The sequence below is a fragment of the Puma concolor genome, chromosome B3 (assembly GCF_028749965.1).
Source record: "Puma concolor isolate L17-30 chromosome B3, mPumCon1.1.hap2, whole genome shotgun sequence".
Taxonomy (NCBI): domain Eukaryota; kingdom Metazoa; phylum Chordata; class Mammalia; order Carnivora; family Felidae; genus Puma; species Puma concolor.
Window position 1 is genome coordinate 9391196 of NC_141672.1, and position 27362 is coordinate 9418557.

The 27362-nt window shown below is 40.5% G+C and overlaps 1 protein-coding gene across 1 annotated transcript; it reads right to left on the reverse strand.

The window, feature by feature from the left end:
• Positions 1–4835: 4835 nt before the first annotated feature.
• On the reverse strand, positions 4836–27330 carry GSKIP (GSK3B interacting protein). Its single transcript, XM_025919397.2, has 4 exons — positions 27254–27330; positions 13138–13299; positions 8736–8994; positions 4836–6554 (listed from the first exon to the last, which is right to left on the reverse strand). The coding sequence occupies exons 1-4, from the start codon at positions 27328–27330 to the stop codon at positions 6393–6395; spliced, it is 660 nt and encodes a 219-aa protein (XP_025775182.1). The 3' UTR covers positions 4836–6392.
• Positions 27331–27362: the final 32 nt, after the last annotated feature.

Below are 27362 nucleotides of genomic sequence, written 5' to 3' on the forward strand. Positions count from 1 at the left end.
AATTGGCTGTAAAACAGGAGTGAAATCACCAGCCTAACAGGGCTGTTAGGATTAATATATAGACGACAGCATTTTCTGAAGCGGTGTCCAAAGGTGAAATCGCCTTTTATTTTTCTGCAAGGCTAAGGCACAGGTCTGCAAATGGGAGCCTTTCTTTTTTTTTTTTTTTTTTTTCTCTTTTTCTTTCTTTCTCTTTGTCTCTTTTCTTTCTTTGTCTCCACCCCCTTTCCTTTTTTATATACGTCTCACTAAAGCTTGTTTTGATACAATAATTAACACCTTGAAATTTTGCACTCACTTTGGGAACAGCTTGCTCACAGCAACATTTTTTTAAAAGTTATCAACAAGATGTAAAAATATTCATGCAAGACCAGTGCAAAACTTTATGGAGTAAATATTCTTCAGCATTCTTTCAAATGACTTTAGTCCAAATATTCTAGAATTCACTAGATGCCTCATTTCGATTTTAGTTTGTCCCTAATGATATGCAGCTAAGCAGGTGAGTATTTTGAAAGTGATTCAACTGGTCGTCTTACTATATAATAGCTCAGCTTTGTTTCTTTCTTATCGTTTCTCCTCCTGCTAACCGGTAAGCGACCTGGTGCCATAGTTCTAAGTGGATGGCTTCCAGAGCATTTATTTTACAGCTGTCATGTTGGTAGGTGAGGGAAGGAGGGTCTATTGATTAATTCTATTATGTCAACAAGTAATGTCCCTTTCTTTGTCTGTTATTCTTTTTTTAGAATCAGCTTTCATATATAGGCATATCTTGGAGAATTTTGGTTTCCAGACCACTACAATGAAGAGAATATTGCAACAAAGCGAGTGAATTTCTTGGTTTCCCAGTGCATATGAAAGTTGTGTTTACCCTACAGTGTAGTCGATTAAGTGTGCTATAGGATTATGTCTAAAAAAAAAAAAAATCGATGCACCATAATTAAAAAATACTTTATTGCTAAAAAATGCTAACCATTATTTGAGTGCTCGGTGAGTTTTAATCTTTTTGTTGGTGCAGGGTCTTGCCTCAGTGTTGATGGCTGCTGGTTGGTTAATCAGTGTGGTGTTTGCTGAGGGTTGGGGTGGCTGGGGCAGTTTCTTAAAATAAGACCACAATGAATTGCACACCATTGATTGACCATTCCTTTCAGGAATCATTTCTCTAGCATGTGATAATGTTTGGTAGTGTTTTACCCACAGTAGAACTTCTTTCAAAATTGGAGTGAATCCTCTCAACCTCTACTCCTGCTTTGTGAGCTAAATTTATGAGATATTCTAAACCTTGTCATTTCAACAATCTTCACCAGTAGATTCCATCTTGAGAAACTCACTTTCTTAGCTCATCCAGAAGAAGCAACTGCCCACCCGTTCAAGTTTTATTGTGAGATTGTAGCAAATCAGTCCCGTCTTCAGGCTGCCCTTCCAATTCTAACTCTCCTGCTGTTTCTATCACATCTGCAGTGACTTCCTCCACTGATGTCTTGAAACCCCCCACATCATCCATGAGGGCTGGAATGAACTTCTTCCAAACTCCATGTTGGTATTTTGACCTCTTCTCATAAATCATGAATGTTTTCATGGCGTCTAGAATGGTGAATCCTTTTTAGGTTTTCAATTTACCTTGCCCAAATCCATCAGAGGAATTATGAGACAGCTACAGCTTTTCAAAATGTATTTCTTAAATAAGACTCCAAAGTCGAAATTACTCCTTGATCCGTGGGCTAGAGAACAGACCTGCCTGTTGTTAACAGGCATGAAAGTAACATTCATCTCATTGCACGTCTTCATCGGGTATACATTGTCGATAAGCGGTAATATTTTGAAATGATTTTTTTTTTTTCTGAACAGGTCTCAACAGGGGCTTAAAATATTTAGCAGATTATGTTGTAAACAGATGTGCCGTCACCCAGGCTTAGCTGTTCCATTTTATAGAGCACACAGTGGATTTAGCGTAATTCTCAAGGGCCCTGGGATTTGGGGAATGGTAAATGAGCATTGGCTTCCAATTAAAGTCACTGCTACATTAGCTCCTAACAAGTCAGCCCGTCCTTTGAAGCCAGGCATGGACTGTTCTCTAGCTGTCACAGTCCTAGAAGGCATCTTCTTCCAGTAGAAGGCTGTTTCATTCACATGGAAAATGTTTAGTGTGGCTGCCTTCATTAGTTAGCTTGGCTGTATCTTCTAGATAGCTTGCTTTGAATTGGACTTTTATGATATGGAGACAACGTCTTTCCTTAAACCTCCTGACTAACCTCTGGCAGCTTTGAACTTCTCTTCTGCAGCTTGCTCACCTTTCCCACCCTTCACAGGATTGAAGAATTAAGGCCTTGCTCTGGCTGAGGTTTCCTCGTATAAGGAAATGTGGTGGTTGGCTGATGATCTATCTAGACCACGGCTTCCTCCACACGCGCAGTAAGGCTGTTTTGCTTTATCATTTGTGTGTTCACTGGAGCGGCACTCTTAGTTTCCTTCAAGAACTTTCCCTTTGCGTTCACATCTCAGCTAACTGGTGCAAGAGGCCTCACTTTTGGCCTACCTTGGCTTTCCATGTGTTCCTCGCTAAACATTTCTAGCTTTTGGTTTAAAATGAGAGATGTGCGGGATGTCTGAGTGGTTCAGTCGTGGCGTGTCCACCTTTGGCTCGGGTCATGATCTCGCAGTTCATGGGTTCGAGCCCCGCATCAGGCTCCGTGCTGACAGCTCAGAGCCTGGAGCCTGTTTCAGATTCTGTGTCTCCCTCTCTCTCTGACCTTCCCGTTCATGCTGTCTCTGTCTCAAAAATGAATGAACGTTAAAAAAAAATTTTTAAATGAGAGATGTGCAACTCTTCTTTACTTGCACACTTAAGAGGCCACTGTAGGGTTATTAAATGGCCTAATTTCAATATTGTGGCTCGGGGAATCGGGAGGTGCAAGGAGAGGGAGAGAGATGGGGGGGGAACAGCTGGTCGCTGGAGCTGTCAGAACACAGTTTATCAATAAGGTTCACCGTCCTGTATGGGTGTGCTTTGTGGCACCCATAACAATGATAATAGTAACATCAAAGATCACTGATCACAGGTGACCACACAAATATACCTTTAATTTGTGGGAACTGTCCGCCCCGCCTCCCCCCTCCCCTGCATTATCTGTGAAGTGCAATAAAATGAAGTAAGCCTGCAGCCACGGAGTTCAGGTGACGCTTGTGTCACTGGATGGGGACAGTTGGTGGAGACGGAAGACGGGGTTCTGACCCCACACGTGCTCACAGGTGGACTGCTGAGCAAGGCCCTCCCTCTGTCCACCTCTCGGCCAAGCCATCCCCAAAACAAAGGGGCCGAGGGCAGAGTTTGGAGGTCCACGTGGCACACGTCAGGATCTGTGTTTCACCCCGTTCCCCGTGACAAACAGCACATCCTGGGTGTTTGAACACCAGACAGGGAAGAGCGGGGTGTGATGGAGGCGGCTAAGGACACCACTAGCGGCCGATTCACTGCTGACCTGGAGGAAAGGTGGGAGGAAGGCTGTCGTCCTGGGCAAGGGGGTGGGCGGGCAGTCCTGGCTTCGCAGTCAAGCTGCCTCTTCAAGGGTCCTGGGAGTGAGCACGATGCAGTGCAGCTTGGTGCTTTCGCGAGGAAAATGTTCTTCGGCCGCTGAAGCACCATCCAGATCTCGCCGAATTATCGCCTAGAAGCTAACGAAGAAACTGTGAAAAAGTATGAAGACGACGAAAATCACCAATCTTATCACCTACTGATAGCTCGTGTTAACACTGCAGACATTTTATTCTTCCCGTTGTTCGAAAACAGATCACAGTTTTAGATATCTTTTTTTCACGTGGTATAATTTTTTCCCGTTGCCATTTTTTTTCATTATTTTTTGAAGTTCATTTTTGAGAGCGCATGAGCGGGGGGGGGGGGGTTGACGTGGGGAAGGGTGGACAGAGGAACTGAAGGGGGCTCTGTGCTGACAGCAGAGAGCCTGATGTGTGGCTCGAACTCACAGATCGTGAGAGCATGACCTGAGCCGAAGTGGGATGCTCCACTGACTAGCCACCCAGGCGCCCCTTTCTTCATGATTTTTAACGGCCGCACATTTTTCCATCAGGAGGATGTAGCATAACCACCACTTTTTAGAGCCTTTCCAATGTTTCGTTAGAGAAAATGAATATCCTTGTAGTGTATCTTCTGCTGAATCATTTCCCTATGCTAGATAGCTAAGATACTACCAGTCCCTAAGTTAAAAGCTTTTTATAAAGGCTCTATTACCAGTGTTTTCCAGAAAGGTTTCAATATACCCTCTGATAGAATGTAAGAGTGCCCCTCACTAAATCCTTATTGAAATGATTATATTTAAATAAGAGAAGTTATTAAATTATTAGGTGAAATACACAGCTAACCCTATTTTCCTTTCCTTTCCTTTCTTCTGGTCAGGTTGAATATCTTTCAAGTGGTTCCTGAACATCTGTATGTTTTCCAGAGTTGTCTGATCATATTACATGCCCACTGTTTCCTTTTTTTCTTGTTGACTTGTAAGAGTTACTTATTTAGAGGTTTTTCTTTTTTTCCTCCCCCTTTTTGGGGGAGTGAAATCAAGGCTTCCTTTATCTTTTACTTGTTACTTTGTCTTACTAAATTCTTTAAACAACCTAGATGAAATAGTTTTAGTGTCTGTATAGCTTTATTAATGTCTTCTCTCTGTGTTCCTCTTTCATAATAATAAAAAGAGCAAATCACTTGACAACAAAATGTAACAATATGGAATTCAAAAATGGACACAAAAGCTCCTGGAACCAGCCACTTATCACAAAACGGACAATGTCAATTTTCGAACATACAATCACTTTTGTTCATACTTAGCTCAGAATGAGTAAACAGAATTTTATTCAAACTTTACAAATCTCCTTTACATTTATTTAGCCTGAGAGTAGCGTGAGAAAATCCGACCTGCAGTTGGACTTCACTGCCCAAACAGTTAGCATCTGAAAATAAAGTTGTGAATGAACACGCATTTAGCAAACATAGGTAGAGCCTTGCGGTGACCTTTGACAATGAATACTGATACAAACCAAACTTCAATCTGGTCTACATGACCTTCAGAGCCTAAAAGTACCTCTTGCCTAATCATGATTCAAAAAGGTCCCCAGATGACAAATTACGAAGGTGCGTCCAGATGCAGAATGTAGTTCGACATTTCCACAGCTGCTGCTTTAGATTGCTACTAAAAAGTCGACTCCCCGATCCTTCGTATCCCACGTGTACTTGAAACCATGTAGCAGCATGGCACAGTTTATTTTTTATAAATATTAGTACCTGTAATCAAATATAAAAACCAAGTCTCCCTCTTTTAAATATTAAGCTTCTGAATGTTCCACTCATCCTTTGGTTTCAAACCCACACGATGCACTCACATTACATTCAGATTTAGCATGGAGACGGCACACTGTGCATCTGTTGGGAAAGGGCGGGGGGTGGGGGGAGCTGCGGGAATACCAGAGCACTGCATTAGAGAAAGCAAACGTAGAAGCAAAAATACTTTCTGAATATATACTGTACATTATGTAAACAAACATTCATAATAAGAATCAACACAGGCCAAAATATTGTCTTCTAGGACATCAGAATCTTCATCCTTTTCAATCTCACACACACTGAAGATGTTTTTTTGTTAAGAAAAATGGAGCCTGTTCCTATATTTGCTTATGTGCTTCAATATCTTGGAAACAAGTGATTACTACATTCATTTGCTAACGGTTTGTCCTCTTAGTTGGCTGGCTGTTGCAAACAAGGAATACAGAACTATCATTTCAGTACCTGTTTCCCATTTAATACTAGTGAAGTAATATATATAATTAATTCATCTTTATCAGTCCATATTAGTAATATAAATAGATTAGGTGAAGCAGTGAATTCCAAAATTTGTGCAGGGGAAACTAGTTGATAATTTGTTTCCGATAAGGCTAGTAGCAAAATAATTACTACAAAGTCAGTCCAAGCTAGTAGCAGACCCCTGATTCAGCAAGCTGAATCAAAGTCTGAAGTTAGGTCATTTTAATTCCTGTCTATTACTGTGCAAACCTAGAATTTCCTATGTAAAAGACAGTGCTGGCAGCATTGAAATCCTGAAACAACAGAATGAAATACTGATTAGGTTTTGAAACGCAGAGATACTATATGAAGAAATTTGAAGGTCTTAATGATGCTGTCACAGCAATGGCCTCAGGATTCCCTTAATGAATCCAAAACTAAGAGAATCCATTAGTCAATAATAATATGAGTCAAAAGCCTAAATTTGAAGCAAGAAATGATAGACCTAAAACCAAAGATGCGTTTTCCACTATGACAATATGTAAGAATTTCAAGCTTTATGTCAACATTTTGTACCAGCAGCAGCTCCCTCTAGAAGGAAAAAGCTTAGTCATGACTGTCCATCCCTTTTCAAAGCTTCCAGTCTTTGAAGGAGTGCGTTTCCAAATGCTTCCCGGTAGGCAGGGCTGAGGGTATCCAGCAAAGAGTAGACTGTTTCATGATAGGGGGTGTGTAAGTGATCGTCCACTTGGTCAAAAGCATAACCTACCACCTACAAGAGAAATGCAACAGTGAATTAAAGAACCAGACTTCATCTCGGTACAGAAAGCAAAAACCAAGGGTTTACACAGGCCATTCCCCAACGACATGATTTCTCAATCAATAGTCAGAATATGCAGATTTCTTTTTTAAGTTTTATTTCATCTTATTTGAGAGACAGAGACAGTGTGATGGGGGAGGGGCAGAGAGAGGGAGGGAGAGTATCTCAAGCAGGCTCCGTGCTGCCAGCACAGAGTGCGATGCAGGGCTCGATCTCACGAAACCATGAGATCGCGATCTGAGCCGAAACCAAGAGTTGGACGCTTAACCGACTGAGCCACCCGGGTGCCCCTAGAATATGCATATTTCTAATCAGTCTGAAACCTGGGAACACCACCAGCTTTAAAATGCCCTCTTTATCATTCTTGTCTCAAAATGTAAAAGTTTAATTTACCTACTCCTGATCTTAAAAAGTAATGTAGAAAGCTACACAGAACCAGTATTTCATTTTCATAGACTGGAATGTCCTTCTATTTAATCTGACATATATTAAGGATCATTAATTAAAGGCACATCATAGATAATACATATATCAGTCCATATTTTAAAGATTTACAAAAATTATTTTTCACTTATTCCTTTTTCAAAATTTTTTAGAAGATCTTATCTTTAAAGAATCTCTATTGATCATGCTTTACAATTAGTTACATTACTAGTTTAACGTTATAAGCAAGTTACTTATCTGTCAGGGAAACATGTGCTCAGCCCTGTGAGATAAAAGGAATGCTATTCTGTGTGTGCGTTGTCTTTAAACACAATGAGAGCTTTTTTCCCCAACAAGATGAATCCGGGTTCACCAGCACAGGGTAGGGGGAAATCAATTTAGTTTTTGTTGACTTGACCAAAGCGTGTGAATTCCGTATATGAATTCTAATTTTTTATGGCATCTACTCAAGTCATAGAAGATGCAAGTTTATGTTGGCAGTGGCACTGTTTTTGCTTTAAATGAAAGGCAGAGGCAGGCATCTACAGACGACGAGTCACCCCTCTTCAGAACCGCCGGGCCGCAGCACCGTCTGCTTGGATTACAGTTGCGTTTGCCCCTCTCTTCCTTGCTAGACGGTAGTTTTCCTAGTGGATGGGGATCATGTCTTACTCATGGTTTGATTTTCAATTCCTGACACAGGACAGCTGCTCAGTAACTTAACTGAGTAAAAGTGCAAAAACAAATATTTGGATATCTATGTGCCAGGTTTGTAAGTGATCTAGACCTTTCTGCAAGCTATTCATATAATCATCCCCCCATCCTCTTTAGTTTTCTTACCTCCTTCCTTCCTTCCTTCCTTCCTTCCTTCCTTCCTTCCTTCCTTCCTTCCTTCCTTTTCTAGTCTCTAGGTTATAAAGAAGCAAGGACTCAGAGAGGCAGAATGACTCACCCAAGATGACTCAAATTCACACTGGCTTCTCACTCTGATCAGAATCCTTCCTACCTTCACACTGTCACCTTGGAATTAATCCATGTAAGATCACATTAATTTATGCAGGGTCATGTATCTCTACTCTTCATTTGCCTATTTGTTTTTTTTTTTTTTTTAAGTTTATTTATTTATTGAGGGAGTGAGCGAGCGAGCATGTGAGCAGGGAGCAGGGGAGGGGCAGATAGAGTGAGAGGGAGAGAGAGAGTCCCAAGCAGGCTCCACGCCCAGCACAGAGCCTAATGCAGACCTCAATCCCACGACCCTGGGATCAGGACCTGAGCCGAAATCAAGAGTCAGATGCTCAACAGACTGAGCCACCCAGGTGCCCCAGAAGAGACATTTTATGAGAGGTGGGAAAAGGTCCTCTTAACACAATGATCGCAAAACTCATCCAGTGTAGAGAATGCCTGATTTTGGCGGGCATATTTAGCTACAGACAAGAAATAAGTTACTTTGGGGTGGGGTGGGGGGGTGATGATCAAAGCAAAGTAACACTCTGCAAATCAAATGGTTTTTCTTTTTCAAAAAATCCAACTTCCCCATGTTGACCCAAAGACTTTAGAATCAGTAAGAATTCGTAGGGAAAAAAGTTTCCTTACAAAAGTCTTGGAACTGCTGAGTGTCCTCAGTTAACACCCCTCCCGCTCCCCGACCCCTAAAACGGTAAAGACGGCAATAAAGTTTTTTTTTTTTCCCTAAAAAGAAAGGTGACTTACCCTGAGCCCTGCTTCAGTCAGCTCCAGGCAGTATCTGTTCCTCTCTCTTGTTTCCACATTGATATAGGCCACATCATCTGCACAGCGCAAGTTTTTTGAGACAAACATGTTGTTAACAGCAAAGAGAACATCGTTGACAACTGCTTCAGCTTCTAGCTTCATATCTTTCATATCAGCTTCTTCAAAACCATTAAGCTGCGCATCTTCTTCAAATCCTGACATGCTACTTAGCTCCATGGGATTACAGTCTGTTTCCACTCTGCAAAGAAGCAGATATAAAACGTGTTTACAGACGGACATGCCAAATATTATTGTTTGATGAAAAGTAGCTACGGCCCAATAGAAAACAGTAATGAATTAATAACAACTTTTAGGGAAAATACTGTCTAAAACCATTTTTGGGGGGTGCTGGGGTGGCTCAGTCGGTTAAGCGTCCGACTTCGGCTCAGGTCATGATCTCACGGTTCGTGGGTTCGAGCCCCGCGTCGGGCTCTGTGCTGACAGCTCAGAGCCTGGAGCCTGCTTTGGATTCTGTGTCTTCCCCTCTCTCTGCCCCTCCCCCCTCGCTCTCTGTCTCTCAAAAATGAATAAACGTTAAAAAAATTTAAAACCATTTTTGATTGTTTTTCACAGACATGTACAGATTTTCAAAAAAGAAAAGACCTAGGTTTTCCACTCCTCCCCCACAGTGACACTAATTCAGAATATTAGTTTTTAGCTATTTCAAACAATGTCTCAATAAAAATCCTAGTACATTCTTCTTTCTAATGTGTAATTATTTTTCTAGTGTAGGTATTTAAAATTGGAATTGCTGAGTCAAAGTGTATGCTCATTTTAACTTTCAACAGACTGCTGATTCACCTTCAAAAAACAGGCTGTATTCATTTATACCCTGTGAATAGAATATGAAGGACTATACTCTTTTTCACTACCCTCTTGACAATCTTTTCTAATATTTACCCATTTGAGAGGCAGAATGAGGCCCCAGTGAGTATACATTTTTTCGATTAAACATCTTTCTGAATATTTACAGGGTATTCTTAGTTCCGAGATCATACAGCTGTAAAAAACAGAAATGGAAATGAACTGAGCTCGTCTCTGAAATCAGAATACAAATTCTGACCCACTACACTACACTACTCTCAATAGCTCCTTTTATGACTTTTGGATTTGGGGTTTTAAGAAGGCCTTCCCCATCCGATGATCACATTTTAAAAACCTCTTAAGCACTCTTCTGAGCTCTCATTCTCTGTATGTGTAGTTAATTCTCTGATCCAGCTGGAATTTATTTTGTGTAGCTTTATTTTTGAAATGGATGGCTTACTGTCCCAACAACATTTATTGAATGACTCATGTTTTCACCACTTCTTTGAACTGATCCAAAGATTATAATTTGAAAAATATTATTTCTCAGGCGAACTCAATCCAACATTACTGCCGGCTGCTATGTAGTTCTAGCTTCTCTTCTGTGACTGGGGTAGCAGTGAGCATTGTTAAAATTTGAAATACACAAATGAGAAAAGTTAATGAATGTCAGATTGCGTTGGAACGTAGGGAGGCTTCTTTAGAAGAAAATATGGTTTCTTTTTACCCGCAGGCTTTAAAAGTCAGTTAAGATTTCATTTCTCTGAGCTAGAATAAGCATCCATTGTCCTGAATATAGTATGATTGATTCTCCAACTTGTTATGAATATTTATATAATTTTTCTACTATCTTAAAAATTCCAGCTCTTTTTCTACAGGTACCTCAATTGTGGATGTCAGAAATGATAATCATCACATAAAAAAGATGTTTATATGAGAAATCTTGACAAGCTTTTAAAGCAAGAGTGTAATTCATTGTAATTAGGACTTTAATGATGGAGAAAGATGAAGAATCCAACAGCAGAATGAAGACATCCTCACAGGTCAATAAAGTTAGTCATCCAACTGTTCTGTAATAATTATCACCAGTGGACAAAAAAGACACAACTTTCCTAACTACAATCTTTTAGAAGAGTTTTTCCTAGAATGTCTTTACATGATGCATAAAATAGACATGTTCAGAACTGCTGGTGATGATATATATACATGAAACGATATTGAAGCAGTATTCAAGATATTACAATTTTATCTTTTGTTGTTTTTAACAGGTTCTTGCTTATCGATACACTTTCCTTTTCCTAGCAACACTTCCTTCTCCTACTGAGTCAGGTAACCAAGCAACATGAGTGAGACTGACTCCAGTCCTGGCTAAAGACTGTCCTAATCAATGCATGAATTCTTTCCAGTCACTTCAATCCAGAACAGTTTGAGCGCACAGCCCCAGTTGTTCCCGGTGGCCATCCTGAGACAGGAAACTAGCCCAAGCATGATCCTGACAGTGGGGAAGAACAGAGCTAAGAGATACAGAGGGAAATGGGGCCAAAGTCCTGACAGCTGTCCGACCTTCACATTTTCAGTTACTGAATCCAACAATTTCCCATTCTTTACAGGCAACTGAAAGCATCCTAACTGATATACAAGTCTACCCAAAATGAAAAGCAGTGACTGATCTAGCTTGTCAACGGTTTTTTATATTTATTTGTTATTTATTTGGGGGTGGGGGGAAGGGGCCGAGAGGGAGAGACAGAGAAAGAGAATCCCAAGCAGGCTCCATGCTAAGCATGTGGGGCTCAATCCCACGAACCGTGAGATCATGACCTGAGCTGAAATCAAGAGTTGGATGCTAAACTGACTGAACCACCCAGGTGTCCCTAGCTCTTCACTGGTTTTATAAAAGTAAAGAGATTTTAAAAATGGGGCCTTTGGGGCGCCTGGGTGGCGCAGTCGGTTAAGCGTCCGACTTCAGCCAGGTCACGATCTCGCGGTCCGGGAGTTCGAGCCCCGCATCGGGCTCTGGGCGGATGGCTCAGAACCTGGAGCCTGTTTCCGATTCTGTGTCTCCCTCTCTCTCTGCCCCTTGCCTATTCATGCTCTGTCTCTCTCTGTCCCAAAAATAAATAAACGTTGAAAAAAAAAATTTTTTAAAAAATAAAAATGGGGCCTTCGGATCGAGTCTTGCGAGCCTTGCATCGGGCTCCGCACTGACAGCACGGAGACTGTTTGGGATTCTCTCTCTCCCTCTCTTTTCGCCCCCACCTTGCGCATGCATGTGCTCTTTCTCAAAATAAATAAACTTTAAAAAAATAAAAAATTAAACTCTGATATTTTTGTGCCTGTCACGCAGAAAGTGCCTAATAAAAGCTCTGTAAAACGTGAATAGAAGTATGCATCTGTATTAGCTTCCTATTGCTGATGTAACAAATGACCGCAAATCTAGTGGCTTAAAACAACACGTTTCTTTTCCTATAATTCTGAAGGAGAGAAATCTAAAATCCAGGTATCAGCAGGGATGTAATACTCCTGGAACCTTCAAAGGAGAATCTGTTTTCTTGTCTTTTCTAGCTTCTAGAAGTTGGCGGTATTCCTTGGCTCGTGGTCCCTTCCTGTACCTTCAGAACACATCACTCCACCCTCCGGTTCTGCAGTGACACCTTCCTTTCCTGACTCTTGACATGGGCACCCCTCTTACAAGGAGCCTCGTACTTACACTGGGCCTACCCGGACAATCAAGGATATGTCCCAGACCCACGGCCCTAGAGTTAATCAAACCTGCAAAGTTCCTTTTATCATATAAGGTAACATACTCAGTTTCTGGAGATTAGAACACAGACATCTTTGGGGGCCATTATTCTGTCCACCACAGTGTCTGTACCCTATTGGCAGGAAAGGAGTATGAAGACAGTCAAAGAGACTTCATTTTCTGACTTTCTTTTTTGGAAGTTATAATTTATTTTTAATACACACACTGGATGGGCAATGTAAAGTACTAGGCAGTTTACATGGTTCTCTTAAAAGAAGGCTCAGAGCACCTGCCAAGCTTAGTGCTTTCTTTGGAAAGGTTCCTTAATTACAGGCTCATGCTTTGTACTCTGTCACTCCAGGACCATGATCACAGCAAAATACTGGGGATGGTGTTTCAATTAAAGGTACCATCTCAAGGCTGGCAAGGGGTTTATAAAGTATCCTGAGTCAAGAGCTCTGTCCAACTACTGGACTCTGGATGGCGAGTGGCCTATCCAAACAGATCCTCTCATGAGTAGATTGAACACAGAGCCAAAAAACAGGAAGTCGGTTGGTGGGGACAGTGCAGGAGCTACAGCAGAGAGACCAGGGAGCAATAGGGTGGCTTTATCACTGGGACACTAAGGAAATGGTTTCTACATTTCTGATTACGCATTCCAGGAACAAAAATACTTTGAGCAGACACCTTGGTATATGTCTACTTAGACACATATTCTACTACAATTAAAATATTACAAACACACAAATATGAATTTAAACTATTTTCTCTTACTTCTCAATGGATTATCTCGTGTACCTGGCTGTGGAGGCCTGCACCACACAGGATGAGGGGATGCATGTCCGTTTCGGTGAAGGGACACTACTGGGATTACTACTGACACCTTGGAGCTGCAGTCTGGTTACCAGAATGGTTCTCTCATCAGTATGAGAATCTGGTAAAAATCTTTGGTTTCCCTTTCTGCAGGCAAAACAATTTATCATCATATAACAAATTCTAGACCCGACAGAACTTTGTGCAATGACAGAAACATTCTTTGTCAGCACAGAATACAATAGCTACCAGCAAGCTTGGTTAGAGTGACTGAGGAACTGAATTTCAAATTTTATTTCATTTTCATTCATCTAAGTTTAAATAGTGGTTCCTGTAGCAGACAGCACACGTATAGACCTTTGTGAATACTCATGAGTAAAATGATTAACATGATTAACTGAGTTTATACTATGGTTGAAAAAAATCAGTAGATAGAAAAGTACTAAAGGAAACTTATTTTATATAGGAGTAGCAAGATTTAGAAATACATGTTAGAAAAAACATTTTGAATCTTAGCTACCCTATGGAGGGTAATTAACCATTTTGTTTCAAATGGTAAAAAGTAATGAATTATTTTTACGTTTTGTGATCTTGTCAATTTAGACTCTACGTTTATTAATTGAATACCGTAATCCACTGTGCATCTATATATGCAGCATTTTTCTAAGCATTAGAATACTAATTAGAGGTTTCTACTGGTAGCTTAGTTTGGGGAATAAGACAAACACATGAAATACGTACATAAATATTAACGCTACGCACATGCATCATAATTACAACCTAAGAAATGTACTTAATCGTGAGTGGCAGATAATTAGAGAAAGCAATGTTTTTGTCCTACTACAAACTTACCACTAAACTTGTACGAACTTGGGCTGGTCACGTAACCTCACTGGACTCATGGTTTTCTCACCTATAAAATAAGGGAAATAGACAAATTCTTTACTGCTCTTGAGAGCTCTGACATTCTGTGATCTATGATGCAATTGTCATTTATGATGCGGCTTGACTTTGACTCATGGAACAGGTCAGTCAAAACTGGTCTTGAATGAGCACAGATGAAATTATGGGTAAAGCAGAAAGAACCTTAGAGCTGTGAAGAATTCTTCATAGGGAACAGAGCATAAGCAAAAATCTGCATGGGGTGTGGCAGGAATTCTGAGGAGACTAGTCTAACTAGTCTAATACAAGGACAATGTTAGGAGAGTAATAATAGATACAGATGGCCCAATTTGATGGGTGCTGATGCCCAGACAGGAAAATTTGATTTTGATATAATAGTTTTAAGCTTTGAGAATGGTAATAACAACGTCTTTATATTTAAAGTGGGTTTCTTTTAGGCAGCATATAGTTTGGTCCTGCCTTTTTATCCAATCTGACAATCTTTACCTTTTAATCGTAGTGTTTAGACCACTTATATTTAACATTACTATAACTATTGATATGGTTATTATTTACCTTGTTTTTTCTTTATGCGATTTATACTCTCTTCCTTTTTCCTTCTTTTTCTGCCTACTTTTGGACTGACCACTTTTTAGGATTCTATTTTATATCGTTTGGTGGCTTATTAACTAGAACTCTTTGTGTGTTTTTAGTGGTTACTTTACTCTATACATCTTTAATTATCATCATCTACCTTCAACCTTGAAGTGATATACCACTTCATGTACAGTATAAGAACTTTACAAAAGTATACTATGTAGCCTTTGTGCTATTTTTGTCTTATTTTACTTCTACGTGTCAGAAACTTGATAGTACATACTACTTTTGTTTTAAACAGTCAATAATTTTTCAGAGTTTAGATAATAAGAAAACAAGTATTTTATATTTAACCAGATAGTTCCATCTCTGGTGTTCCGCATTCCTTCCTGTTTGTCTACATTTGTGTCTATGATTTGTATCATATTTCTCTGCCTGAACATTTCCTTTAACATTCCTGTAGTGCAGACCCGCTATTAATAAATTCTTTCAGCTTTTATTTAAGTAAGTCTTCCTTTTACCTTCATTTTTCAAAGATAGTTTTGCCGGGTATAGAATCCTAGGTTAACAGGGCTCCCCCCCACCCCGCCTTTCAAGACTTTAAAGATGTTTCTCTATTTTCTTGCTTACGTGATTTCCTATGAGAAATCTAATGTCACTGTTACCTCTGTTCCTCTTGGTGTAGTTTTCCTTGTTTCTTTTACTTGGGGTTCACTGAGTCTCTTGCATCTGTGGGTTTATATAGTTTTTAACAAATTTGGAACAATTTGGAAATTCTTTTTTTTAAGTTTTTATTTATTTGAGAGAGAGTGTGAGCATGCATGAGTGGGGGAGGGGCAAAGAGAGGGAGAGAGTGAATCCCAAGCAGGCTCTGCACTATCAGGGCAGAGACAGGCACAGGGCTTCAACTCACAAATCATGAGATCATGGCCTGAGCTAAAACCAAGAGTTGGATGTTCAACCGAATGAACCACCCAGGTGTCCCTTGGCTATTATTTCTTCAAACATTGATCTGTTCCTCCCCTCTTCAGGGACGCCACAATTTAATAAACATTAGTCTAAGTGAAGTTGTCCTACTCCTTTTTTCATGTTTTTAGTCTCTTTCTCTTTGTGTTTCACTTTGAAGAGCTTTTATTGCTATGTCTTCAAATTCACGAATCTTTTCTTTTGCTGTATCCAATCTCTTCAACTTGAGTCTTAAAAAAATACATATTTTCCATGTCTCTGCTTAATTTGTTCAGTCTTTTCTCTAGCTTTTTAAACATATGCAATAGAGTTTTAATGTCCCTGTCTACTGATTTGCTATTTCTGGGTTAATTTCAACTTATAGATTTTTCTTACTATAGGTTGTAAACCTAGAGTAAACCTGCTTTGCATGCCTGGTAATTTTTTATTGGATGCCAGACAATGTGTATTTTACCTTGTATGGTCTTGGCTATTTTAATACTCCTATAATTATTATTGAGCATTCTTCTGGGGTATAGTTATCTGGAAACAGCTTGGTCCTTTTGGGTCTTGCTTTTAGACTTTTCAAGGCAGTATCAAAGCTACACTTCACTTCTGGTTAATTTTGACACAACTATAGAGTCAAAAACCTTTCTGAACATTCTGATGTCCTAGGGATTATGAGGTTTTCCATTAAGGGTGATAGGAACAGGAACATCCCTGGTCCTGTCTGAGTTCTGAAAAGTCCTCTAATTCTTTTGGGTAGTTTCCTCACACCTACATGTTGATCAGCACTCAGCTGCAGGCCGGAGAAGGATCCTCTGTGTATTTCTTGCTTTCCGTGAAGTTCTCTACTTTCTAGTATTCCCCCCTAGCTGGCTTCGCCTTTCCGAACTCCTAGCTCAATATCCTCAATTAAGGGAAGGGAGACTACTGGGCTCCACATGGGCTTCTTCTCCTGGTGCCATGGCTAGAAATTCTCTTGAAGCAATAAGCTGGGGCAATGGGCTCATCTCATTTTCTTTTTTTTAATATTTATTTATTTTTGAGACAGAGAGACAGAGTATGAGCGGGAGAGGGGCAGAGAAGAGGAGACACAGAATCTGAAGCAGGTTCCAGTCTCTGAGCTGTCAGCACAGAGCCCGACACGGGGCTTAAACTCACAGACTGAGAGATCATGACCTTGAGCCGAAGTCGGCCACTTAACTGACGGAGCCACCCAGGCGCCCCTGGGCTCATCTCATTTGTATCTTGCCTCTCAGGGATCAGTGTTCTTCACTGTCTGATGCTCTAAGTCTTAAAAGCCTTTTTCTCCCATATACTTTTGCCCACTTTCTCACTGTTTCAGATAGAAGGGGAAATCTGAGCCCTGTCCCTCTGCCTTCGCTACAAGTGCATATCCCAGTAGCCAGTTTTGAGCTAACTTCGTGATCTCATTTCTGTTTTTCTTTCAGCGATTTTGGACAATCCCATACATACATACATATATATATATATATATATATATATATATATATATATATATATATATATATTTTAAAAGGTTTAAAGTAATCTCTACACCAAACATGGGGGCTCAAACTCATGACCCCAAGGTCAAGAGTTGTACTGTCCAGCAACCAAGCCAACCAGGCACTCCTTTCCCATATTACTTTGGATCAGCTTTACCATCTTGCCAGTTCCTTCATTAATGAATCACATACATTACACAAATTTGAGTACAGTTGACACACGATGCTAGTCTCAGGTATGCAACTTAATGACTCGACAAGCTCATACGTTAACGCGTGTTCACCCCGAGTGTGGCTACCACCTGTCCCGCTGCACAGCTATTACAACATCATTAACTGTAGTTCTTAGACTGTGCCTTCTATTCTCATGCGTCACTCTGTGGAGGGAAATACATTTCTGACACATGCTCGCTAAATTTGTATGAGACTCGTGTTTCAAACTTAAAAACCACTGTATTTTGACACTGCAGGTGACCCTTGAACAACATGGGTTCGATATGCATAGTTCCGCTTACATGCAGGTTTTTAATTTTTTTTTTTTTTCAACGTTTATTTATTTTTGGGACAGAGAGAGACAGAGCATGAACGGGGGAGGGGCAGAGAGAGAGGGAGACACAGAATCGGAAACAGGCTCCAGGCTCTGAGCCATCAGCCCAGAGCCCGACGCGGGGCTCGAACTCACGGACCGCGAGATCGCAACCTGGCTGAAGTCGGACGCTTAACCGACTGCGCCACCCAGGCGCCCCAACATGCAGGTTTTTAAAATAATGTACTACAAATCGATTTTCTCTTCTTTGTGACTTATTTAGTAATGCCTTTTCTCCACTGATTGTTAAAAATAAAGCACATAATGCATGCAACATACAAAATATATGTTAACTGTTCATATCATTGGTATGACTTCAGGTCAACAGTAGGCTATTGGTTCAGAGTTTGGGGAGTCAAAAGTTATATCTGGACTTTCAACTGCATGGGGGTTGGTGCCTGCATTTTTCCAAGTTGAGCTGTACTTTCAGACTTTTAATTCTTCAAAATTCAGCTCAGACACATTTATTTCAGGATTCTGTATCTGATCTCAAGAGAGGGTAAATCACTATGTCCTTCTTCCTTTGCATCAGTATTGCTGCAAGTTTTCATACTTCATTGCAAATCAGGGTCCGTGATGTCTACAGCATCAGCACATCTCCCATAAGGCAGATCTTTACTGAATATATATATATCTATATATACATATGTATACACACACATATATATGTGTATATATATATACATATGTATATATGTATACATATGTGTGTGTGTGTATATATATATATATATATATATATACTTAAGTTTATTTATTTATAATCTCTACACCCAATGTGCGGCTCGAACTCACAATCCCGAGATCAAGAGTCACACACTCCACTGACTAAGCCAGACAGGTGCTTCTCACTGAATATTTTCCGAATGAATAAACCAAAGAAAAAACTCTAACTCTCTGCTTCTCAAGCTGTGATACTTGGCCCTGTGACAAGGGGCATACAAAGCCACCGGATAAACACTGTAGACATTCCCCTCAAATACACGTCACTGCTATAGTAACAGTATTAAGTAGCACGATGCAAAATTGCCTAGAACTTTAAAGCACACGGAGGTCTTAGGCCATATCCTCTTCAGGTTATGCCTCCATACCCCTAGAGTTTGCTTCTGATAAAAATATTTGAGTGAAAAATAAAAGAAATGCTGCTCTAATCTTAGAAATTAACTCAAAAGGCTTAAAATTCCAGGCACTGGATCTAGCTAGGGGTATAAAATTAGTGAGCAGAGGTGGAAGCTAGTAGAAGGGTAGCAGGTTAGTATCGAGTTAGACCTCTCTAAGTCTTTATATCTCCTCCCACTGCAGTTAGGATACTGTGTTTTGCAAACAGCCAAGGTAATTCTTGATAGCTCTTACTCCATCTGGTGGTATGCTTTTGGAGCTCTGGTAGCGTTTTTGGAAGATGCAGGAAACTGGTTATCAACATATTGACTACTAAGGCCTTTATTCCCAACCTCTTAACTTTTTATCTTCTACTTTTTCTATGGCAAAAAGGAAATATATTATGTTTGCAATAAGACAAACCTGCTTTGAAAACATGATATATTGGGAAGTACAAGGTATAGAAGCGGAAACACTCCTTAGAGAAGCTAAGCTGTTGAGATAAAGTAACTGGTAGCTTGAGAGGTTTGAATTTATCTGCACTTCAAACAAGTGTTTTGAAAGTAAAGATGAATAAAGTTGATTCATTATAATTAGCAACATTCAGGAATCAGCCAAAGCTAGTTTAATCTTTGTTTTCTGTTAACACATAACATTTTGTGTGTTTTCTAAGATATATGTGTGTTTTGAAATTAAAATCAGAATCATTTATAGTATTACAAATATACAGAATTTTATTAAAAAATATTTTTAATGTTTGTTTATTTTTGAGAGAGAGAGAGAGAGACAGAGAGACAGAAAGCAAGCAGAGGAGGGGCAGAGAGAGAGGGCGACACAGAATCTAAAGCAGTCACCAGGCTCTGAGCTGTCAGCACAGAGCTCGAAGCGGAGCTCGAATTCCAGAACCATGAGATCATGACCTGAGTTGGACACTTAACCGACTGAGCCACCCAGGCACCCCCATGGTATTTGCAATTCAAATGAAAATGGCCTATTTTTCCATTTGTACACTGATTTATAAAATTACTCTGCACCCCATTTCCAACAATGGCAGAGACACACATACACAACTGAGTAATAACGAATCAAGCCAACAGAATTGTACGGTACTTTTGCTGATTATGGAGGGAGCTAACAGTGAAGAAATATACAGATAGCATTAATTTGAGAGGCCTTTTAAACTGCAAATAAGCGGAGAAGATGGTGGCATAGGAGGACGCTGGCCTCACCGCGTTCTGCTGATCACCTAGATTCCACCCACACTGGCCTAAATAACCCAGAAAACCGGCAGAAGACTAGCAGAACGGACTCTCCGGAGCCAGGCGCAGACAAGAGGCCCACGGAAGAGGGTAGGAAGGGGCGGAGAGGCGGTGCGCGCTACACGGACTGGCGGGAGGGAGCCGGGGCGGTGGAGGGGCAGCCCGCCTGGCCAGGCAGAGCCCCCCAGTCTGGCCTGCAAAAGCGGAGGGGCCGGCCTAAGTGAGTTCTGACAGCCAGCGGGACTTAACATCTGAAATGTTAAAAGTCAACAGCTCTACTCAGAAAGCGGGAGGGCAAGAGGACACTGGGAGGGAGAGGTGTTGAGCCCCGGAAAACAGAGCTCAGCTAGGCGGGGAACAAAGATGCTGGCCAGCGCCATCTCCCAGCTGAAATCCCAAAGGGAACCAGTTCCCGTCACTGACCTTGCTTGCACGGTGCAAACACCCAACACTGTGCTTCTGTGGATCCATCCCTCCGAGGGGTCTGCCTCCCTCCCAGGGCTGCAGGGCCCCCCCCGCAGGGGACCACCAAGGGCAAAGCAAGCTGAGTCTGCCCCTCCTGCCCCTGTGCACCTTGCGGATCCACCCCGGCTAATACGCCAGATCCCATTCAAAGCAGCACCACAAGCCTGGCAGTGTGCAAGTAGCCCAGACAGGGCCACACCACTCCACAGTGAGTCCTGCCCCTGGGGAAGATAAGGTAGACACCAGTCTGACTGTGGCCCCAGCAGTGGGCTGGGGACAGACATCGGCTCTGACTGCGGCCCGCCCACCAACACAAGTTACTCCAGACCACGGGGGAAGTGCCGTGCGGTTCTGCCGCCCCAGGGACTATCCAAAATGACAAAACAGAAGAACTCTCAAAAGAAACTCCAGGAAGTAGCGACAGCTAACGAATTGATCAAAAACGATTTAAGCAATATAACAGAACAAGAATTTAGAATAATGGTCATAAAATTAATTGCTGGGCTTGAAAAAATTATAGACCGCAGAGAATCTATTGCTACAGAGATCAAGGGACTAAGAAACAGTCATGAGGAACTAAAAAATGCTATAAATGAGGTGCAAAATAAAATGGATGCGACCACAGCTGGGACTGAAGAGGCAGAGGAGAGAATAGGTGAATTAGAAGATAAAATTATGGAGACAAAGAGGAAGCTGAGAAAAAGAGAGAGAAAAAAATCCAAGAATATGAGGGGAGAATTAGAGAACTAAGTGATGCAATGAAATGGAACAATGTCCGTATAATAGGAATTCTAGAAGAGGAAGAGAGAGAGAAAGGGGCTGAAGGTGTACTTGAACAAATCATAGCTGAGAACTTCCCTGATCTGGGGAAGGAAAAAGGCATTGAAATCCAAGAGGCACAGAGAACTCCCTTGAGACATAACTTCAATCGATCTTCTGCATGACATAGCATAGTGAAACTGGCAAAATACAAGGATAAAGAGAAAATTCTGAAAGCAGCGAGGGATAAACATGCTCTAACATATAAAGGGAGACCGATAAGACTAGTGACGGATTTATCTACTGAAACTTGGCAGGCCAGAAAGGAATGGCAGGAAATCTTCAATGTAATGAACAGAAAAAATATGCAGCCGAGAATCCTTTATCCAGCAAGTCTGTCATTTAGAATAGAAGGAGAGATAAAGGTCTTCCCAAACAAACAAAAACTGAAGGAATTCATCACCACTAAACCGGCCCTACAAGAGATCCTAAGGGGGATTCTGTGAGTGAAATGTTGCAAGGACCACAAAGTACCAGAGACATCACTACAAGCATGAAACCTACATACATCACAATGACCCTAAACCCATATCTTTCTATAACACCGAATGTAAATAGACTAAATGCTCCAACCAAAAGACATAGGGTATCGGAATGGATAAAAAAAAACAAGACCCATCTATTTGCTGTCTACAAGAGACTCATTTTAGACCTGAGGACACCTTCAGATTGAAAGTGAGGGGATGGAGAACTATTTATCATGCCACTGGAAGCCAAAAGAAAGCTGGAGTAGCCATACTTACATCAGACAAACTAGACTTTAAATTAAAGGCTGTAACAAGAGGTGAAGAAGGGCATTATATAATAATTACAGGGTCTATCCATCAGGAAGAGCTAACAATTATAAATGTCTATGCCCCGAATACGGAAGCCCCCAAACATATAAAACAATTAATCACAAACATAAGCAACTTTATTGATAAGAATGTGGTAATTGCAGGGGACTTTAATACTCCATTTACAACAAGAATAGATCATCTAGACACAGGATCAATAAAGAAACAAGGGCCCTGAATGATACATTGGATCAGATGGACTTGACAGACACATTTAGAACTCTGCATCCCAAAGCAACAGAATATACTTTCTTCTCAAGTGCACATGGAACATTTTTCCAAAATAGATAACATACTGGGTCACAAAACAGCCCTTCATAAGTATACAAGAATTGAGATCATACCATGCACACTTTCAGACCACAATGCTATGAAGCTTGAAATCAACCACAGGAAAAAGTCTGGAAAACCTCCAAAACCATGGAGGTTAAAGAACACCCTACTAAAGGATGAATGGGTCACCCAGGCAATTGAGAAGATATTAAAAAATATATGGAAACAAATGAAAATGAAAATACAACAATCCAAACACCTTGGGATGCAGCGAAGGCAGTCCTGAGAGGAAAATACATTGCAATCCAGGCCTATCTCAAGAAACAAGAAAAATCCCAAATACAAAATCTAACAGCACACATAAAGGAAAACAGAAGCAGAACAGCAAAGACACCCCAAACCCAGAAGAAGAGAAATAATAAAGATCAGAGCAGAAATAAACAATATAGAATCTAAAAAAACTGTAGAGCAGATAAATGAAAACAAGAGTTGGTTTTTTGAAAAAATAAACAAAATTGATAAACCTCTAGCCAGGCTTCTCAAAAAGAAAAGGGAGATGACCCAAATAGATAAAATCATGAATGAAAATAGAATTATTACAACCAATCCCTCAGAAATAAAAGCAATTATCAGGGAATACTATGAAAAATTATATGCCAACAAACTGGACAACCTGGAAGAAATGGACAAATTCCTAAGCACCCACATACTTCCAAAACTCAATCAGGAAGAAATAGAAAACTTGAATGGACCCATAACCAGTGAAGAAATTGAATCAGTTATCAAAAATCTCCCAACAAATAAGAATCCAGGACCAGATGGCTTCCCTGGGGAATTCTACCAGACATGTAAAGCAGAGATAATACCTATCCTTCTCAAGCTGTTCCAAAAAATAAAAAGGGAAGGAAAACTTCCAGACTCATTCTATGAAGCCAGTATTACTTTGATTCCTAAACCAGACAGAGACCCAGCAAAAAAAGAGAACTATAGGCCAATATCCCTGGTGAATATGGATGCAAAATTTCTCAATAAGATACTAGCAAATCGAATTCAACAGCATATAATAAGAATTGTTCACCATGATCAAGTGGGATTCATTCCTGGGCTACAGGGCTGGTTCACCATTCGCAAATCTATCAATGTGATACATCACATTAATAAAAGAAAAGATAAGAACCATATGATCCTGTCAATCGATGCAGAAAAAGCATTTGACAAAATTCAGCATCCTTTCTTAATAAAAACCCTCAAGAAAGTCAGGATAGAAGGAACATACTTTAACATCATAAAAGCCATTTATGAAAAGCCCACAGCTAACATCATCCTCAATGGGGAAAAACTGGGAGCTTTCTCCCTGAGATCAGGAACACGACAGGGATGTCCACTCTCACTGCGGTTGTTTAACATAGTGTTGGAAGTTCTAGCATCAGCAATCAGACAACAAAAGGAAATCAAAGGCATCAAAATTGGCAAAGATGAAGTCAAGCTTTCATTTTGCAGATGACATGATATTATACACGGAAAACCTGACAGACTCCACCAAAAGTCTGCTAGAACTGATACATGAATTCAGCAAAGTCGCAGGATACAAAATCAATGTACAGAAATCAGTTGCATTCTTATACACTAATAATGAAGCAACAGAAAGACAAAGAAACAGATCCCATTCACAATTGCACCAAGAAGCATAAAATACCTAGGAATAAACCTAACCAAAGATGTAAAATATCTGTATGCTGAAAACTATAGACAGCTTATGAAGGAAACTGAAGAAGATATAAAGAAAAACATTCCGTGCTCATGGATTGGAAGAATATTGTTAAAATGTCAATACTACCCAAAGCTATCTACACATTCAATGCAATCCCAATCAAAACTGTACCAGCATTCTCCTCGAAGCTAGAAATTTGTATGGAATCACAAAAGGCCCTGAAGAGCCAAAGTAATTTTGAAGAAGAAGACCAAAGCAGGAGGCATCACAATCCCAGACTTTAGCCTCTACTACAAAGCTGTAATCATCAAGACAGCATGGTATTGGCACAAACACAGACACATAGACCAATGGAATAGAATAGAAACCCCAGAATTAGACCCACAAAAGTATGGCCAACTAATCTTTGACAAAGCAGGAAAGAATATCCAATGGACAAAAGACAGTCTCTTTAACAAATGGTGCTGGGTGAACTGGACAGCAACATGAAGAAGGATGAAACTAGACCACATTCTTACACCATTCACAAAAATAAACTCAAAATGGATAAAGGACCTGAATGTGAGACAGGAAACTATCAAAACCCTAGAGGAGAAAGCAGGAAAAAACCTCTCTGACCTCAGCCACAGCAATTTCTTACTTGACACGTCTCCAAAGGCAAGGGAATTAAAAGCAAAAATGAACTATTGGGACCTCATGAAGATAAAAAGCTTCTGCACCACAAAGGACACAATCAACAAAACTAAAAAGCAACCAACGGAATGGGAAAAGATATCTGCAAATGACATATCGGACAAAGGGCTAGTATCCAAAATCTATAAAGAGCTCACCAAACTCCACACCTGAAAAACAAATAATCCAGTGAAGAAATGGGCAGAAAACATGAATAGACACTTCTCTAAAGAAGACATCCGGATGGCCAACAGGCACGTGAAAAGATGCTCAACATCGCTCCTCATCAGGGAAATACAAATCAAAACCACACTGAGATATCACCTCACGCCAGTCAGAGTGGCTGAAATGAACAAATCAGGAGACTATAGATGCTGGCGAGGATGCGGAGAAATGGGAACCCTCTTGCACTGTTGGTGGGAATGCAGACTGGTGCAGCTGCTCTGGAAAACAGTGTGGAGGTTCTTCAAAAAATTATAAATAGATCTACCCTATGACCCAGCAATAGCACTGCTAGCAATTCACCCAAGGGATCCAGGAGTGCTGATGCATAGGGGCACTTGGACCCCAATGTTTATAGCGGCACTTACAACAATAGCCAAATTATGGAAAGAGCCTAAATGTCCATCAACTGGTGAATGGATAAAGAAACTGCAGTTTATATACACAATGGAATACTACTTGGCAATGAGAAAGAATGAAATCTGGCCTTTTGTAGCAACGTGGATGGAAGTGGAGAGTGTGATGCTGAGTGAAATAAGTCATACGGAGAAAGACAGATACCATATGTTTTCACTCTTACGTGGATCCTGAGAAACTTAACAGAAGACCATGGGGGAGGGGAAGAAAAAAAAAAGAGGTTAGAGAGGGAGGGAGCCAAAATATAAGAGACTCTTAAAAACTGAGAAGAGGGGCACCTGGGTGGCTCAGTCCATTAAGTCTCCAACTTTGGCTCAGGGCATGATCTCACGGTTTGTGAGTTCGAGCCCCATGTCAGGCTCTGTGATGACAGCTCAGAGCCTGGAGCCTGCTTCAGATTCTGTCTCACTCTCTCTCTGCCCTTCCCCTGCTCATACTCTGTCTCTGTCTCTCTCTGAAAAACAAATAAGCATTAAAAAAAACTTAAAAAAAAAACTGAGAACAAACAGGGTTGATGGGGGGTGGGAGGGAGGGGAGGTGGGTGATGGGCACTGAGGAGGGCACCTGTTGGGATGAGCACTGGGTGTTGTATGGAAACCAACTGGACAATAAAGTTCATATTAAAAAAAAAAAACTGTAAATAAGCATCAGCACTATACCCCCATAAACAACCTTTCCTTCAAAACCAGAAATTACAAATGAAATTCTAAGAAAAGTCTCAAATACCAAACGCTTAAAATAAAAATCCTCCCAGCATTAGTTTGTTTCCACGTAATCCTCTAGGTTATGCAGAGGATTTGGTCTACACTTAATATAAAGTACAGTATAAGCAACATAAGAGAAATCAATATCCAAAGAGATATAAAATAGAAAACCTTTCTGCTTTCCATTTCAACTCTGAATTGGCTCTCTACCAGGTTCTGAGCAATATGCCATCACCAGCACCTTCAAAAAATTGGAATACCTTACTGGTGCTATCAGTTATTCTGGTAGATTGTGTCACCTTGTATAAAGTTTCCAAAATCATTCCTTATAACATCATACACCAATTATTTAGGAACAAGCTCTTACTTCGTCCGTTGGTATAATCTTTGTGCTATGTTAGTGTTTTGGAGGATTTATGAACTGGTTACCAAGGTATTTATCACTAAGTTCATTCTCTACTTAATTTAGTAGGCTTTGCTGCGTTTCAACACAAATTTACAGCATCAAAGAGCTGAAAAAAGACTGTGGATTTGTCCTTGATGACAAAACACAGTGCATACATACGGCATAAAAGAATAGAGGCAGCATGATTTCAAGAGCAGTATATAGAGTTCATATTTTCACTTTGAGAGTTTGACATTGCAAAAGTCCACAGAGGGCTGGAACGCAGTATCTTAATCATGATTACTTTTATTTGATTTTCAGCCTGGCAAATCCTCTCAACATGGACAAGAAGTGGCCAGTATGGTGCGGTGGTTAAAGGGTCTTGAAAAGGGCAGCAATCTGAGCTCTGCCACTTACTCTGAGACTTGGGGCAAGATACTTGAATCTCTCTAGTCACACAGTCCTTCCTCTCTAAACAGAGCTAACCACAGCCCCTACCTAGAGGGATACCCCGAGTACTAAATGAGTGAGTTTATGGAAAGTGCTTAGCATGGTGCTAAGCTCAGGAAATACTGTCAATTATTATATATATAAAAAGATATATATCATATATCTGATATATTAGATATTATATCTAATATATCTGATATATGATATATATCTTTTTAATATACATATTAAAAAGATAGCTAAAGACCTGACCCTGAAACTCAAGCCACTTAACTCTGAGTTTGGTCCTCTTCACACCATGTAAAGTGCCGTGGCCGTTGCTGTCTTGTACAACTCCCAGGACCATGCGACGTGGGAGCCCTATGGCCAATAATCCTA